This window comes from Salvia hispanica, chromosome 3, assembly GCF_029641045.1.
Source record: "Salvia hispanica isolate PSC_SH4W2 chromosome 3, Shi_PSC_v1, whole genome shotgun sequence".
Classification (NCBI taxonomy): Eukaryota; Viridiplantae; Streptophyta; class Magnoliopsida; order Lamiales; family Lamiaceae; genus Salvia; species Salvia hispanica.
The window spans coordinates 16,804,422-16,820,722 of record NC_142694.1 but is presented as its reverse complement, the minus strand read 5'-3'; the positions used below and the strand labels follow the sequence as shown (position 1 = coordinate 16,820,722).

The 16,301-nt window shown below is 40.0% G+C and overlaps 4 protein-coding genes across 4 annotated transcripts; 2 read left to right on the top strand and 2 right to left on the bottom strand.

Annotated features, from left to right (window-relative positions):
* The first annotated feature begins 526 nt into the window (after nt 1-526).
* On the top strand, nt 527-2,723 carry LOC125215338 (malate synthase-like). The gene is made up of 3 exons (XM_048116725.2): nt 527-959; nt 1,031-1,356; nt 1,601-2,723. Exons 1-3 carry the CDS (start codon nt 567-569, stop codon nt 2,586-2,588), a joined length of 1,707 nt encoding a protein of 568 aa, XP_047972682.1. The 5' UTR covers nt 527-566; the 3' UTR covers nt 2,589-2,723.
* A 2,492-nt stretch (nt 2,724-5,215) lies between these two features.
* CRSH (Ca2+-activated RelA/spot-like protein) lies at nt 5,216-7,799 on the top strand. Its single transcript, XM_048113083.2, has 4 exons — nt 5,216-5,669; nt 5,814-6,746; nt 6,901-7,182; nt 7,363-7,799. Exons 1-4 carry the CDS (start codon nt 5,298-5,300, stop codon nt 7,486-7,488), a joined length of 1,713 nt encoding a protein of 570 aa, XP_047969040.1. The 5' UTR covers nt 5,216-5,297; the 3' UTR covers nt 7,489-7,799.
* Nucleotides 7,800-7,890: 91 nt separating this feature from the next.
* On the bottom strand, nt 7,891-12,259 carry LOC125212819 (protein SUPPRESSOR OF GENE SILENCING 3). The gene is made up of 6 exons (XM_048113082.2): nt 12,109-12,259; nt 10,415-11,355; nt 10,018-10,312; nt 9,640-9,884; nt 8,612-8,769; nt 7,891-8,374 (listed from the first exon to the last, which is right to left on the bottom strand). Exons 2-6 carry the CDS (start codon nt 11,351-11,353, stop codon nt 8,167-8,169), a joined length of 1,845 nt encoding a protein of 614 aa, XP_047969039.1. The 5' UTR covers nt 11,354-11,355; nt 12,109-12,259; the 3' UTR covers nt 7,891-8,166.
* Nucleotides 12,260-13,750: 1,491 nt separating this feature from the next.
* On the bottom strand, nt 13,751-15,806 carry LOC125212718 (putative methyltransferase TCM_000336). The gene is made up of 3 exons (XM_048112954.2): nt 15,604-15,806; nt 14,798-15,466; nt 13,751-14,316 (listed from the first exon to the last, which is right to left on the bottom strand). Exons 1-3 carry the CDS (start codon nt 15,676-15,678, stop codon nt 13,987-13,989), a joined length of 1,074 nt encoding a protein of 357 aa, XP_047968911.1. The 5' UTR covers nt 15,679-15,806; the 3' UTR covers nt 13,751-13,986.
* Between the last annotated feature and the right edge of the window lie 495 nt (nt 15,807-16,301).

Genomic DNA, 16,301 nt, shown 5'->3' with positions numbered 1-16,301 from the left:
TAGTTCATCATTTATAATTTATTTTTCAAAATTTAAAAAATATGTAACAGTCCAGAATTTGATCTCTATTTGACAAATTTTCCATGATTTTGTCATCATAAAAGTATACTAATTAGAGTATTTAAAGTATTTTGAACATAAAGAGTGACAGTCATTGCATTGCAATAGGCAGTGGGCGACGAGGGGGTGAGGAGGAGTCGACTTCTCCCTCTCTATGACTAAATTTTCGTTATCTAAATGTAAAATTTGATGCATGTCCAAATAACAGCAAAATGATATCTACAGTAATTAATCGTGAGGGAGTGGTTTAATAAGATCGTGATTGCAATAAGACAAAGTGATCAAAACTGCATTTCCCAAGGTGGCACGATAATCAAGCCAATGCCCATAACACTTATCCCATTCTATTCCCCTGCTGACAACATCACTCCAACCTCATTTTTCTATTTTATCCCAATACGCAATTCAACTTCAATCCTATCCCTTCACCGCTTCCCCCCCTTCCATTTATATACCACCTTTCCCCATACAAAAATAGAAAACAAAACATCAAACAAACAACAAACATGGTTGGTTTTGAAAATCTGGTTCAAGTCCCTCCAATGAGGAAAACCCCAGTCGGCGGCTACGACTGCCCCGAGGGCGTCGACATCCGAGGCCGATACGACGCCGAATTCGCCGCCATTCTCACCAGAGACGCCCTCCAATTCGTCGCCTCTCTGCAGCGCCAATTCGCCAGCCACATCACCTACGCAATGGACTGCCGCAACGACGCCAAGCTCCGCTACAACCGCGGCGCGCTCCCCGCCTTCGACCCCGCCACCAAGCCCCTCCGCGACGCCGACTGGCTCTGCGCCCCTCCGCCTCCAGCAATCGCCGATCGCCGCGTCGAGATCACCGGCCCCGTCGAGAGGAAGATGGTCATCAACGCGCTCAACTCCGGCGCCAAAGTTTTCATGGTTTGTCAAATTCAAATTCAGATTCAAATTCACACTCCTGATCGGTTTAATTAGAAATTTTGATGTGACAGGCTGATTTTGAGGACGCGTTGGCGCCGAATTGGGAGAATTTGATGCGAGGGCACATCAATTTGAGAGATGCGGTGAGGGGCACGATTAGCTACCATGATAAGGCGAGGAACAGAGTGTACAAGCTGAATGAGCAGACGGCGAAGCTCTTTGTGCGGCCTAGAGGCTGGCATCTGCCCGAGGCTCACGTCTTGATCGACGGCCGCCCTGCCGCCGCCTGCTTGGTCGACTTCGGCCTCTACTTTTTTCATAACTGGTCCGCCTTCCGCCGCAATCAAGGCCACGGATTCGGCCCCTTCTTCTACCTCCCCAAAATGGAGCATTCTAGGTATGTGTTGATTCATACAAGTCCATCTTGCTTTTATGATCAAAACCCGTGTTTCAATCTTGGTATTAGAGTGGGTCGCCGATGTGTATTTACGTCTGATGATGTAAAATTAAATATTTTACTCTATAATTTCGGAATGAATATATAATTGTAAAAGCACGAGAAATTGATCTAGTAATAATTGAAATCTAAATATATATTGTACCAAAGTCTAAACTGTCATTGTGATTGTGGTATATTGCAGGGAGGCTAGGATATGGAACAATGTGTTCACGGCGGCGGAGAAAATGGCGGGAATAGAAAACGGGAGCATCAGAGCGACGGTGCTGATCGAGACTCTGCCGGCGGTCTTCCAGATGGACGAGATTCTGTACGAGCTTCGGGACCACTCGGTGGGGCTCAACTGCGGCCGGTGGGACTACATCTTCAGCTATGTCAAGACATTCCAGGCCCACCCGGACCGCCTCCTCCCTGATCGCGTCCTCGTCGGCATGGGCCAGCACTTCATGCGGAGCTACTCCGACCTCCTGATCCGCACGTGCCACCGCCGCGGCGTCCATGCCATGGGCGGCATGGCCGCCCAGATCCCCATCCGGGACGACCCCAAGGCCAATGAGGCGGCCCTGGAGCTCGTCCGCAAGGACAAGCTCAGGGAAGTCCTGGCCGGCCACGATGGGACGTGGGCGGCCCACCCCGGCCTGATCCCCGCGATCGCGGAGGTGTTCGACGCCCACATGGGCGGCGGGCCCAACCAGATCCAGTCCGCGAAGCGGGAGGACGCGGCTGGGGTGCAGGCGGAGGACCTGCTGCAGACCCCGCGCGGGGTCCGCAGCATGGAGGGCCTCCGCCTGAACACGAGGGTGGGGATCCAGTACGTGGCGGCGTGGCTGACGGGGACAGGGTCGGTGCCGCTGTACAACCTGATGGAGGACGCGGCGACGGCGGAGATAAGCCGGGTGCAGAACTGGCAGTGGCTCAAGTACGGGGTGGAGCTGGACGGGGACGGGCTCGGGGTGAGGGTGACGGCGGAGCTCTTCGGGAGGGTGGTGGAGGAGGAGATGGAGAGGATTGAGAGGGAGGTTGGGAAGGAGAGATTCAACAAAGGGATGTATAGAGAGGCGTGTAAGATTTTTGCGAGGCAGTGCACGGCGCCGACGTTGGATGATTTTCTCACGCTTGATGCCTACAACCACATCGTTGTTCATCATCCACTTGCTTCTTCGAGGCTTTGAAAATTGATCGTCGCCTTATCATTTTGGTGTTTCTTTTGCTAATAAATCCATGTTTTTCTGTTTTTTGTATCATTTGGCCGTGTATGTTGCACTATTATCAATATGTTTGAATGATAAAACATTTCATTTGCATTATTATCTTATTCTTGTATTGCTTTTTATATTTGTTGACACCGTTAAATAAACTCAACTTATACACATTATGCAAATTATATGTCCCATCGATGATATTTTTTAATCATATGTATAAACTACGTAATAGTATGCCACAATTATGGAAAAAGGTGTTCTTCTGGTTTAATATAACAACTAATCATGAAATGAATCTTCAGGCTAGACTGCCGGTGTTTGAATCGTAGTTTTACTTCCTTAATTTAAGTTGTTTTAGTGAGATTTAAAAATGTAAGTTTAGAAGGCAAATTTATGAAATTTTTTAAATGATGTGTAACGAAGGAGATTTGACCATACATGTGAGAACTTTGTGGTTGTGGTGGTAGTAGCTATGAAGGCAAGGAAAGTCAGAAAATAACAACTGTAACCCTAGGTCTTATGAGAGCATCCACAATAACTTTAGATCAGCCACAGACTAGCCATAGGCTAGCCATTCTCTCTCCCTGCCACGTCATTAGTACTAAAATTCTACCTGTCACATCATCATTTTAAGCAAATAGGTTAGCCTAAGGCTAAGCGCAATAAAAATAATTCAAAACAACTACATTTACAGAATTAAATTTATAAATTACGGAATTAAATTTACGAGACATATACGGGAAAATCCATTCATTTCATTTAAATAAAAAAAAGGTACATAGATAAAAAAAGTACATAATAAAAAAAAACCGAGCTTCCACACACGAGCCCCCGCCGCACTCTACTCCTCACTAATTTAATAAAAAAATACATTAAAAAAATGCAATAAAAACGCAATAATTTTATATAAATTAAAAAAAAGTACATAATAAAAAAATTACATAATTAAAAAAAATCATAAAAAAAATACATTAAAAATGCATAAAAAAATATATTAAAAAATGCAATAAATAAAAAAAATGCATAAAAAATACATTAAAAAAAATGCAACCGGCTAGCCGAATTGAGCCTATTATGGCGGCTAGCGGGATCGGCCAGCGGTCGGCTAGCGCCCACAAATCGGCTAGAGCTCGCCGATCGGCTAGCCTAAATTGCCGCAATGGAGGCTAGTGGATCGGTCAGCGGTCGGCTAGCGCCCGCGATCAGCTAGCCTATCCGCTAGCCTCCATTGTATGCTCTAAAGTACTAGTACTAAAAATGAAAAAATTAGGAACAAAAGCAGTTACTCTTCTAACATTACTATTATTTTTTTTTATCTTACTTTACCATTTTTTCAATTTAACTATTTATTTATTACTTTTATAAAATAAGTGCAAATAAGTGATTGGGGGTCCTAAAATCGGACGAAGAGAGAATAATTATAGTACTATGTTTTGATTATTAATAGATTATAAATATTTCACCCGAAACAAATCTAATTTATGATGCACCTATCGAGTCGATATGATTAGAACACGAACATAATTACGCTTGACAATAATTTCATACGTGTTCACGTCGACTTTTCGTGTCATAACGAGAAAATTTATACATCATTACAATTTAGAATACTTTTTATTATGAATAGTTTTTAGGTTTCATTTACCTCTCGAAATTTAAGACTATTACCCACAATTACTTTTGAGCTGAGTCATTTGGTCTTTCAAAGCTATCGACAAAATATTATCGGCAACCAGATAACATTATTATGCTTTTCAAAACTTAACAAGCTGCCTTAGATCGAACAGTAACTGAGAATTTAGATGATGCGCGAATATGGTCTTCAATTAGTATTTCTTAATATGTTAAATTAAATTATTAAATTGTACTAGTACATTTTATATAGTAGTACTATGAGGAGTGTTATATTGCTAACTCAATGCTTAATTGCTAACTACAACTCAATAATAGCCATTAGATATTCAAATTAAAGACCTAGATCATTAACCACAAAATATCAATACGATCAACAAAAAACGTCAATAAGGCTATATGATTAATTCCAATAAAAATCAATAGGGGTATTAATGTCAAGTTAGTTATAACTAACTTTTAAAAGAAATCCCAAAACTTTAAATTCATATAACATATATCAAATTAAAGATAATTTTATAAGGATTCCAACGATATACTACATGCATATGTTCCGACGTCAAAATTTGAAAAAAAAAATCTAGAATTTTCGTATTTTTCGTACACAGGCTAATGTCAATACAGCTAAGATAATATGTCAATATAAAGCATATATAATGTCAATCCTAAATTTGTGTTGATATTCTCAAAGCATTGTGTTGATATTTTCGAAACATTATATTGACATTTTCATTCAAAACCCTAATTTGGGTTTTTTTTTTAATTTTTTCTGATTTAATTAATAAAAACGAAAATTACACATGGCAAATTGTAGACCACACGTTTTTTAAAATCATGTGGCCTTAAATTAATTATAATTAGCAATTAAATGATAAGTTAGCAATTGATCAAGTATTATAAAGTAAAATCATTAAATTACGTGGCAATATGATTTTCTGTTGAATTTGTATGAACCAATCAACACACACTCCCGTCTTTCTCTGCATCCCAAATCCCAAATCCCAATCAAGAATCAACCAACACAACACTCGAGAGAGAAAGAGAGTAATGGGTGTGGAGGTAGGCGTGATCGGCCCTCCTGCCGCAGCTGCATCCACTCCGCTTCTGTATCCGAGACCTAAGAGCATTGTGAGTCTCCCAATTGAGTTCCCCTCAATTTGGTGTGGTCTAAAAAGGAGGAAGCAAAGTGTAAGGGTGAAAGCACTAGAGCAACCCGGCGGCAAGATGGTGGTGGAGCTTGTTGGAGCCTTCAATGACCTTACCGAGAGGATGAGCGTCCTCTCCACCAGCTCCTCCCGCCTCCTCTTCAAAACCCTCAAGCTCTCCCTCCCCCTTCTCCACTCCCTCCCCCTTCTCCCCGACGGCCGCGACCCCCTCTCTAGGGCTCTCTCCCTCGCCCTCTTTCTCGCCCATCTCCAGGTCAATTCATCCCCCAATTATCATTTCTCGTCATTCAAAATTTGTCTAATTTCACAATTCAACACTTGCTAATGTTCAATTGAGCTTCCACGATTACAATTGAAAATTTGGGGATAATGTTTTAATAGGATCACTTGGCTGCAGATGGATGCTGAGGCTATTTGTGCTGCGATTTTGAGACAAGTAATCGAGGGAGGTATGATATCGATGAGTGAAGTGAGGGAGCGCGTTGGCACGGGCACTGCTCATCTTCTCCACGAGAGCATGCGCTTGAACAACGTTTCCTCCAAGGTGGAGGCGTTGGACGACGAGAGTGCGTTCGCGTTGAGGAAATTCTGCCTCACATTCTACGACGTCAGGGCCATCATACTGGACTTGGTTCTGAAGCTTGACATGATGAGGCACCTTGATCATCTCCCGCGATACAAGCAGCAGATGGTTTCTGTGGAAGTTATGAAGATATACGCCCCGTTGGCTCATGCTGTTGGAATCACTAGTTTGTCCATGGAGCTGGAGGATCTTTCGTTCAGATACATGTTTCCTTATTCGTACCTTTATGTTGACACGTGGTTGAGGAGCCACGAGACTGGAAGCAAGCCTCTGCTGGAGATGTACGAGGACCAGCTACGCAACTCCCTCACATCTGACCAGTGTTTAGCTGAAATGGTACAGCACGTCTCTGTTGAAGGTCGTTTCAAGAGTCGTTATAGTACTATGAAGAAACTTCTGAGAGATGGGCGTAAGCCTGAGCAAGTGAATGACATCTTAGGATTGAGAGTGATTGTTACTCCATTATCTGGAGTTAATTCATCGGAGATTGGAGAAAAGGCTTGCTATAGAGTACGTGATATCATCCGGTCCCTATGGAAAGAAATTCCTAGCAGGTTCAAGGATTATATCGCACGGCCTAAGTTTAATGGATACAAGAGTTTACACATGGCTGTTGATATCAGTGACAATGGTAGGAATAGGCCACTGATGGAAATACAGATACGAACAGCTGAGATGGACATGTTGGCAGCCGGTGGAACTGCATCCCATGCTTTATATAAAGGTGGCCTTACCAATCCAGAAGAGGTAAGAGCAATCTACTAAAGATACTGTAATATAGCATCCTCTTGTTTTAATCAGTTTGAAATTTAGTGTGATTCGATGATCACTATTATCCTAGGTTGTTATATGCATAGCTAGATGTGTTAAACTAAAATCTTCTGCTACTACTGATTTTCAGGCAAAGCGACTTAAGGCGATTATGATGGCTGCGGCTGAACTAGCAGCACTGCGTCTTAGAGACTTGCCTTCCTCAACCCAAAAGGGTCTCGATGATAGCAGAGATCGAGTATTCCATCTTCTAGACAAGAATGGAGATGGTAAGATCAGTGTCGAGGAACTTATGGAGGTCATGGAAGAGCTTGGGGCTGAAGGGGAAGATGCCCGTGAGATGATGCAGCTGCTTGATTCAAATAGTGATGGCCTGCTGAGCTCGGATGAATTTGACTTGTTCCAGAAACAGGTAGCGGTTTAGTTCCATATTACGGTATTATTCTTCCATCGCTGATAATCATTCATGTGATTCTAGTAGGTGATATATACTTTTTGGTAAACTGATGATTAGTGTATAGAGTGCCCCTTGGAAGAGTGATGCTTTTCTTGAGTTCTCGTCTTTGAAAGTTGAAAGCATTTTGATTTGCAGGTTAAACTCATTCGGAATTTGGAATACAGAGATGGGCAATACAAGATTGAGTTGGATGAGATTGAGAGGCTTCTTCAATTAGAGGATAGAAGTAGCAGTGGGATGACTCAAACAACTCTAGGGTAAAGATTGTTCGCTGCCATTCGACCATAGGCAGCCAAACAAGTGTCGTTGGCCACTAAGTTGTTTTGCCCATCGTTCGCTCGCTTACCAAGTCCAACCTTGGATACATCCGTCTGCAGCTGTGACCGATGGTTGAATAGTAGTGTTACTCGATCTAGCTCCGGATATAACTGGTAAATATAATGAAAACAGTCTACTCAGAAGCTTTTTGTTTTATGCACTATAATGTAAGAGGCTTTCTAGTAGACTATTGTCTGTGTGAATCATGTAAATTTAACAGAGTAAATATCATATGTATGTTGAGACCGATAAAAGAGAGTTTAAGAAAAACAAAATTGATCAACAACGTAATGAAAACCTTAAATGTTGAAAAAGGTAAAATATAACTTCGGAACGAGGCTTGAATGATCTGAATGAGCATAATTGGACGAGAAACATAAGAGAGGTTCAGTAAAAGATAATCCTAAAGTTCTTATGCATCGGTTACGACATCAAGCACAGAAATACGACTGCTACAATTTGGCAGCCTATCCCTAATAACTGCAAATCATACGAGGCAAGGAACGGTTCACCAAAATTGTTCAGGCCAAAGTAAGCAAACACAGAAGAAATTGAAATTGTGTGTTCAATGCACAGGCAAGACAACTTCTTCACTGCCGTCCCACATGTCTCTCAATCATACTACTTGGATTCAGCTGGGGAGTATTCCGCGATGAGCTTATTGAACTCCTCATCAAACTTCTTCTCCAGCGCCATCTCTTCAGCCCAGAGCTTGCGCTTCAGTTCCAATATTCGCTCTTCATGGGCTTTCACCAGCTTGTCCCTCTTGCTGATGTACTCATCTAACCCTTTGTCCTGCAGCTGAATCAATCTGGAATTTTCTTCACGCCTAAAAGCAAATTATCAAGATTCGTCAAATGTTTTCTTGAATGGTTATATCAATAAACTAATGTGGAACTTGAGCATGTGCTAAAACAATCAAAGACAAGAAATAGTACAATGTAAAGTAACACAAATACTCATGAGGTGAATTAAACAGCAGTTTAATTGATATAAACAAACTGAAGTTATTGGACAAGAAAAAATAAATTCTTAAGGCAGACAACTCAGAATGCACAATATTTACCTGCGTGCCCTTTCTTCAGCAGAAGCAACACCAGCCTCAGACTGAGTTACTTTTTCACGTTCGTGTTGCTGTATTTTCTCAAAATTTTCCTCTTTCTCATTTCGAGCATCATACAGCTGCTGGATCTGTTCTTTGTAAAATTGCTCCTGACTGTCCATCTAAGTTCAGAACAAAGTAAAATAAGTGCGTGTGCAAGCAACTATAGCAAACTTAAGAATTAAGATATCATATAAGTTAATAAATAAAAACACACAGGGTTAAGAAAATGAAGCTCAACTGATGTTACTTTGTTCTAGGCAAAAATGAAGCTCGACAGCACCCAAAGGTTACTTCTATATAAAATAGAACAACTTCCAACTCGATTCAACCTTATAGATACAATCTATCTGTGTGGGTAAAATGTTAATGCCCAGAAAATTTTAGACTTGAACAATTTGACTAGGACCACAGGAAATAAAACTGGATGTAAATGTTTGGAACAAGAAATTTCCTCAGTACGAAATCACTAAAAGAATGTTTCTCCCCCTTTTCAAGTCCCACTTTCTACCTGCCATTTGGAGGCAAAAGATGGATTTTTCATAGGAAGTTACACAATTATCGCGATAAACTTTCTCATCTTACCACAAGTTAATTAAGAGCTGTAAACTAAAGAACAATCAATTGGGTGTAACCTAAGGTAAAATGTAGCTCCCCAAAGCAATATTTGTATTTAATGGTCATACGGATCAAACAATATTATTAAATAGACTTCAATAAATTTATCAAGAATATATACTTTGTATAATTCTTCTGATACTTAAGAAATCCATCAGAGGTGATTGTATTACTGACCGTTCTTGCTTCAGTGACTTCATTTATGTAGATTATAGAAACACCAACTGAAGTAGGTCAGGTGTCGATAAACAGTTTCACTCAAGAGAAAAACTGATTACTTTATTAAATTTCTTAATCCAGAGAGATTAAAATTTCCACTAGACACAACTGTTCAGTTATCCTGCCTTGCGGCATTTATCAAACTTTGAACATACCTCTTCTCTGTTTTGTTCATGATGCTTCTGGGTCCTCAGCTTCACTACTTGATTCTCTACCATAGTCTTTCGCAACTTTTCACTCAGTACTCCAAAAGACTCCTCAAGGGCTTTCTTGCTCCTCTGTTCATTGACCACTTTGTTCTTAAACCACATGAGCTGCTGATTGTCATCACTCATCTGCTTCATCTGCTTCACGACCATCTCTTGATAAGATCGCAACTCATACTTCAATTTGGATTTACCTAAGCATTTAAGATTATTAATTATCGATCATAACCAATGAGAAAGTAACAAACAAATCATGTCAGCAAGAGTGGCATGAAAGAAAAACATTTCAAGCACATCACAATCTACCCACACAAAAAGATAGAACACCTTGAGAATGTTGATTAAAGCTCTCCATGTCGGGTTTTTCTGCCATGTACCCATAAAGTTGACGCTGGCCACCAGGGTAGAACGGAACCTTATTTCTATGCCATGCATTCCTATCTCGGGAATTGGCTTCGAAATGCTTGCTCAAGCGTTCGGCCTCTGCATATCCCACTGCGGAGGCCTCAAAAATCAATATACTGATGCCACGATGCCCATGTGGTCCATAAGAATGACGTGCCTTTACTGCAGAATAGTCACTGAAATAATCAAGCAACTCTTGATTACCCATGCCAATCCACTGTAAAATGAAGTTTGCAATAGATAAGGATTTAGTGTACCATCAATTAAATAAATTTGCAAAAATACTAATGAAATACAAACTTCCACAAGAATTTCATACTTTGTCATTGTCATCTTTGTCATGCTTGGTATTCAAAATTACCACCATGGGAGGCCAGACTATTTCTTTATCAGCTCTTTCCTCCAGACCTTTCCATTTGCCAAATATCTCACCAGCTGGCACTGCTGATGTTCCCCTTCTTTTAAGTTCCTCATCTAGGATTAGAGCAAGCTCTCTGTGGAGCTTCACCCTTTTGGATCTTTTAGTTTTAGCGTGTGTAATCAGGGGTTGCAAGCCACGATACCAGTCTATAGCTCCGGGACCTCCTTGGCATGCTGGGCAATGCCACTGTCTTTCAGGCTCATTAATCTGCTCAACAGTTAAATTATCCAGACAATGAAAAAGCTCCTTAAACCACTTATTCTTCTTTCTAGTCTCATGGCTTTTCTGGCTTTCATCTGAATCAAAGTCATCGCTCATAAGCTCATCATCTGAGTCATCCATGCCATCTGACTCATCATCATCATCATCGTCGTCAACAACTTCATTACTCTGAAAGACCTGATTATTAGCTGCTTGCACATTTTGATTGTGAGCCGCACCAGCGTTCCGTCCCCATCCATTTTTTAGAGGAGGGGGGATTCCTGTAGGAGCTGCAACATAGTCATTATGGTTGTGGTTAGGTTGCTTAGTATGCCCTCTGCCACCATATTGTTGTTGACCGGAGCCCTGTCCAATCCCTCCACCATTTCGCATACCAAGTTTTTGCAAGGTATCAGCTTGACCCCATGCCTTTGGGGTGGAATGATGAGGAGCCCACTGCTTCGGAACAGTGTTCTTGTTCTTGTTCTTTGATTTCTTTCCGTATTCTACCCATCCATCGTCTTCTGTAGGATTTACATTCAAATCCGAAACACCACTGGATAATTGATCAATGCTTTTACCCTTGACAGATGGATCTGTGCCAGAAGGATACCCAACCCCTTTCCTTGAGCTCATGTCTGAATTCAAAATGACCACAACAATCAATAAGAGGGAGTAAGCATAACTTTCCAGAAGATGCAAAAAACATGAGGATATTACTTAACACCAAGAAAGACAGTTAAATATTATGGTATGAAATACATAGGGGCTGACAATTTGCTTAGCATTTACCCATTCATCTCCAAGATATGACCAAGAAAAAATGCTTGTGATGAAAAAACATTGCAAAACATGAGGCATTATGCATAATAACTGATAATACATCAACATCACAGAATAATGCTTACAACAAAAAAAATCATAGTTCCAATTCTGCATATATTGTAAACTTCCATAGGCACTAAAAAATCGAAGCATTCGCATGACATGGAAAGGAAATAAGACTACACCATGCTCCTCCGTGATAAACATAGAATGACAAAGACAAAACAAAGTAAAATTACATAGCATCAACACCTCACACAGAAAACACGCAGATGCTGAAAAGAACATCACGATATACAATCATTGAAGTTATTCAACTTAAAGAACATCCGATAAACTAGCGCCCTAGGGTAGGCGAAGAAATAATCTGCATTTTCCATGGCGTACTTACTAAGCACAGGCCAGTCAGTTACATTACACGATGGCACAGACTATACAGCAATTGTATAGTTGCAGATTGAAAATAGGCAAATGCAGGCCAACAATCGGACGGAAATTGCAACAATTAAAGCAGAAAAATGTGGAGAATTCCGAAAGCAAACCGCGGAAATGAAGAGAGAAATCACCTAGGGCAGGCGATCGCGCGACGGAACGAAATCAGTGTGGGGGAAAATGAGAGAGACTGAGAGAGGATTCGACTTGTTCGACAAGCTTAAAAGGACAGTCTCTCCCCCCTTCTCTTCTTCCTCGCAGTTGCAGACTATCAGTGTACTCGCTTTGCATATATGTACACCGGACTCCAAATTTCATTTCAATTTCATTTAATTTCCATAAAAAACTGGAAAAAGTTTACAATTTTATTCGTTTATTGGCAACAATTATGAAAAGCAAAAGTCTTTCGGTTACGCATTTACCTCGTCAATTAATAAATCCTACAATATAAATGCAAATTGGAAAAGGAGCAATGCTAGTAGTATTAAAAGAAATTAGCCTAAATGAACTTTTATTTCATTTATTCGAATCTTCAACCTTAACGGAAGCTATCTCTAAGAAATAAATTTTCTTTACATTGAAGTTGACGTGTTCGTCAAAAATGTCAACTAGAAATAAACAGTGAGCGATAAAACGATATCGTTTGAATATAGAAAGATAATTTGTCTGGAAATACACAAACTTTTGGAATTTTTTTTATTTTTCCCCTATAGATAGATTTTTTCTAAAACATTTTATGTCCAATCAATACTTTTTAAATTAAAGACATTAATTTATATTTATTAAAATATATATGGAAAAGAACTTTTATAAATAATAATTCATAACTTTTTTTAAAACGCCATTTAAATTTTAAAAGTCGTATAATCAAAATTAAATGTATGTGCAAATTCTTCATAATCATGGTCAATAACAAAATAAAACATTAAATGAAAATAATCATTATAGTTCATGTATTTAAAGTAGGAAAAAAAAAGTTTAGAGGAAGAAATTAGAAAATATTGAAAGTTCATGTATTTGCTTGATAATAAGTGTCATAGTGATATAGTGATTTACCAAGGTGACAATCCAATCTGATCTACATTTTTGACATGTGAATTCCAATTCTAACTCTATACATAAGTTATGGAAACATATTTAATGTTTTCAAAATTAAGGCATTAAAGTAATTATGGAAAGTGCCAAATTTATCGGCAATCACATATATACCCAATATTTACATTACACATACAAAATCTTAAAGTTAATAGTAAAAAAAAGTAGTTATATTATGCCAGATATTTAATATTTGATTCGATTGCTTATCTTTTTTGTTGATCATCATAACTTGAAATTTTCATAATATATTAGCGAGTATTAATAAAATAAAATAATTATTATAATTTATGATTTATTTTAACTTCGCTTAATTTCTAATTTTCTATCACCTAAATCTCAAGAAAAACATCTTCAAATTGGATCCGCTTGAAACGTAAAATTTTTATGTTCGAGTTAGCCCAAAAGTTTAGGCTCAATTGTCTCGGGTCGATTAGATATTTTATCCGGCCCAGTTATTTTTTTTAGCTTTGAATTTATTTTTATTGGAAATTTTCGATTTGGTTTCTATAAAAAATCGATTGATTTTTCAATTCTAAATTGTAATACCACAAATTTTGACAAAAAAATCAGACTATCTAGACTATTTTTATTTACAAATAGTTAATTATTCTCATTCTCAAATTATACACATTTATCTAATAAATTCTGTGTCAACTTACTCAACAGTAAACTACCAAATGACAATAATATAATGTTGATCATAGATTAATAGGAGTACTATAATTGTGATCTAAGGCAACCTACCAAGTCGACCCCAACTTAAAAAGATCAACACTCCACCTTCTACATAGTAATAACATGTAATTAAAAACTACAAAATCAACGATAACACCTAGCTTTACTAAAACCACTTGCACATTATATCGAATGCAACAACCTTGCCTTTATACAAACATAGATTACTTGAAGTTTGGTCAAAATTTGGTAAGGAGGAGAAGAGCCGTAGTGGATCTAACATCGCGTTTGACCGATTCTTGATCGATCAATGCACCGTAATGGTGGAAGAGCTTGTCCAAGATTCCCTCCCCAAAGTGGTGAGCCAACATTGATTCTTGAATACACCTCACCGCCTTTGCTACCGCCGTCCCGTAGCTCCCGCTCACGTCGGCCCTCTGCATTTCAAACATCTCCACCATCTCTATCCGGAACGAACCCTCCTTCCTCACCTCGTCTTCCAACTCCTCCTTCGATGGCGCGTAGAAATGCACGTCGTAACTCTCCAGCTTCTCCTCCTCAACCTCACCCTATCACAATTAGTGGAAACGCCACTTTTCCATTAACATACTACTCCTAATTAATGGCGGATCTAAATATAAAATTTGTGGGGCCAAAATTTGTCTCTCGATGCATACAATTGAGATGTTATATATGCTCTCTATAATGGTTGACTACGCCATTTCCACGCATATTAGTATATTTTCTAATAGTAAAGGTCAAAACTGGTCCGAATATATACACATTTTACGATTTTGGTCATATACTTTATCTTTTAAATTTTGGGATCCTCAACATTTCAACTCGAATCTCAATTGGTCCTACACTAACATTTCCGTCAATTTTTAAACGGTTTTAACCCGAGTGAGACTGTTAAAACCGTTAAAATCGGGTTAAAACCATTTAAAAGTTGACGGATCTGTTAGTGTAGGACCAATTGTGATTCGAGTTGAAATGTTTAGGATGCAAAAATTCAAAAGATAAAGTATATATATATATATATACACACACCTGAGCAAAGAGATGCGCTAGAGATTGGTAGAGGAGTTCCCAAAGGAATGAATTGGCGCAGCGGGCGTGGTCGGAGGCGGTCCTTCCCAACATCATGAGGAGCATCCGGCCACCGGGGATGAGTTCCCGCGACCGCGACTTGAGGAACAACGAAAAGTCCTCTTGAAACTGCTGCAAGTAGGCTTTCCTCACCGCTGGAGGGCTTCTCTCCGATATGTATACGCTCTTTCTATTCATTGACCGCCCCTCTTCATCATAGATGCCACGTGGCACCATGGAGAGCCAGTGGAGGCTGTTGGAGGAGTAGACGAAATGCAGGCTTTGGTCGGGGAAGAGGCGGCCGTAGAAAGTGCCCGGGCACGCCGCTATGTATAGAGGCTGCTTTGTTCCTCTGTTGAGCTCTTTGTAGAGATCGGGCAGGCCTTGGAATATGGTGTTGAAGTCATTGGTGTGGAGATCGTTTAGATAGATGCGGAATTCCGGCGGCGGTTGTTGGATTGCGCGGCTGGCGTTTTCGACCGCTTCCACGACTTGTTTTATGGTGGAGAGGGCGTTGGGGCCGGAGGCGCAGCCGAGGTCGGCGATGCCTAGGCTCTTGGGCTTCTTGGTTACGAATACTTGCTGGATGGCCTCCGCGGTTACGTGCTTCACCTCGTCAGCCACTCTTTTCTGATGCCAACAAAAGTGCAAATGAGAGATCAGAGAGTGACAAATCGAAGCGATAAATGGCTGAATCTCAGGAGATTGTAGCAACAAGGCCACTCTGCTGCCGAGAAAGGAGGAGATGAGAGAGAGAAGAGAACAACCTGAAGTGAAGAGTTCTTGGTGTAGCTGTTGTCTCCAACTCCTCCCTTCATGTGGAATGCTTTGTGAATATCCATCAATGGTGGTGATGACTGATCAAGGCCTGATGGATGGGCTTTTTTACACTTTTCATGGCAAGGCAGGCTATATTCCTCATATATATGGATTTGGAGTAGTGGATTGGCTAGTGATTTATTTGTTGCATGTAAGGTCTGTTTGGTAGCAGCTCAAAGATAAATTACAGAAAATACCAAACAAACAAAGTAATGCTTGCTTTTTCCAATCAAAGTCGTCCATAATTGGAGGTAAGTACCCTACCCATTAATCAAAGGTAAGTACCAAACATTTTAGTCAAAGGAAAAGTACCACCAACACACATAAATCAAGCAAGTAATCATGAGTGGGAAATGAGCATGGGCTCTTCCCTTTGTTGCTAATGAGCGGTTGGAAATGAATGTACCAACTCCTCCAATTTTGGAATGGGCCACTCTCTTGACTGAATTTGACCTACCTAGTGCTAATTAATGGGAGTAATTATTGTCACACTGAACAATCTTAGCATCATACTCCCTCCGTCCCACACGTTAATTGCTCACTTTGATTCCAGTACGAGTTTTAAGAAATGTGAAGAAAATTGGGCTAAAAAAGTTAGTGAACATGAGGCTCATTTTTATTCATTGGTTTTATAATAAAATGTGAG

Excerpts from the sequence above, each read along its gene's own strand:
- LOC125215338 (XM_048116725.2), top strand. The coding sequence starts at position 567 with ATGGTTGGTTTTGAAAATCTGGTTCAAGTCCCTCCAATGAGGAAAACC. Across the intron at positions 960-1,030 it reads CCGGCGCCAAAGTTTTCATG|GCTGATTTTGAGGACGCGTT; the intron begins GTTTGTCAAATT and ends TTGATGTGACAG. Across the intron at positions 1,357-1,600 it reads CCCAAAATGGAGCATTCTAG|GGAGGCTAGGATATGGAACA; the intron begins GTATGTGTTGAT and ends GGTATATTGCAG.
- CRSH (XM_048113083.2), top strand. The coding sequence starts at position 5,298 with ATGGGTGTGGAGGTAGGCGTGATCGGCCCTCCTGCCGCAGCTGCATCC. Across the intron at positions 6,747-6,900 it reads GCCTTACCAATCCAGAAGAG|GCAAAGCGACTTAAGGCGAT; the intron begins GTAAGAGCAATC and ends ACTGATTTTCAG. Across the intron at positions 7,183-7,362 it reads TTGACTTGTTCCAGAAACAG|GTTAAACTCATTCGGAATTT; the intron begins GTAGCGGTTTAG and ends TTTGATTTGCAG.
- LOC125212819 (XM_048113082.2), bottom strand. The coding sequence starts at position 11,353 with ATGAGCTCAAGGAAAGGGGTTGGGTATCCTTCTGGCACAGATCCATCT. Across the intron at positions 9,885-10,017 it reads CTTTAATCAACATTCTCAAG|GTAAATCCAAATTGAAGTAT; the intron begins GTGTTCTATCTT and ends TTAAATGCTTAG. Across the intron at positions 8,770-9,639 it reads ATGAACAAAACAGAGAAGAG|ATGGACAGTCAGGAGCAATT; the intron begins GTATGTTCAAAG and ends TTCTGAACTTAG.
- LOC125212718 (XM_048112954.2), bottom strand. The coding sequence starts at position 15,678 with ATGGATATTCACAAAGCATTCCACATGAAGGGAGGAGTTGGAGACAAC. Across the intron at positions 15,467-15,603 it reads CCAAGAACTCTTCACTTCAG|AAAAGAGTGGCTGACGAGGT; the intron begins GTTGTTCTCTTC and ends TGTTGGCATCAG. Across the intron at positions 14,317-14,797 it reads TAGCGCATCTCTTTGCTCAG|GGTGAGGTTGAGGAGGAGAA; the intron begins GTGTGTGTATAT and ends TAATTGTGATAG.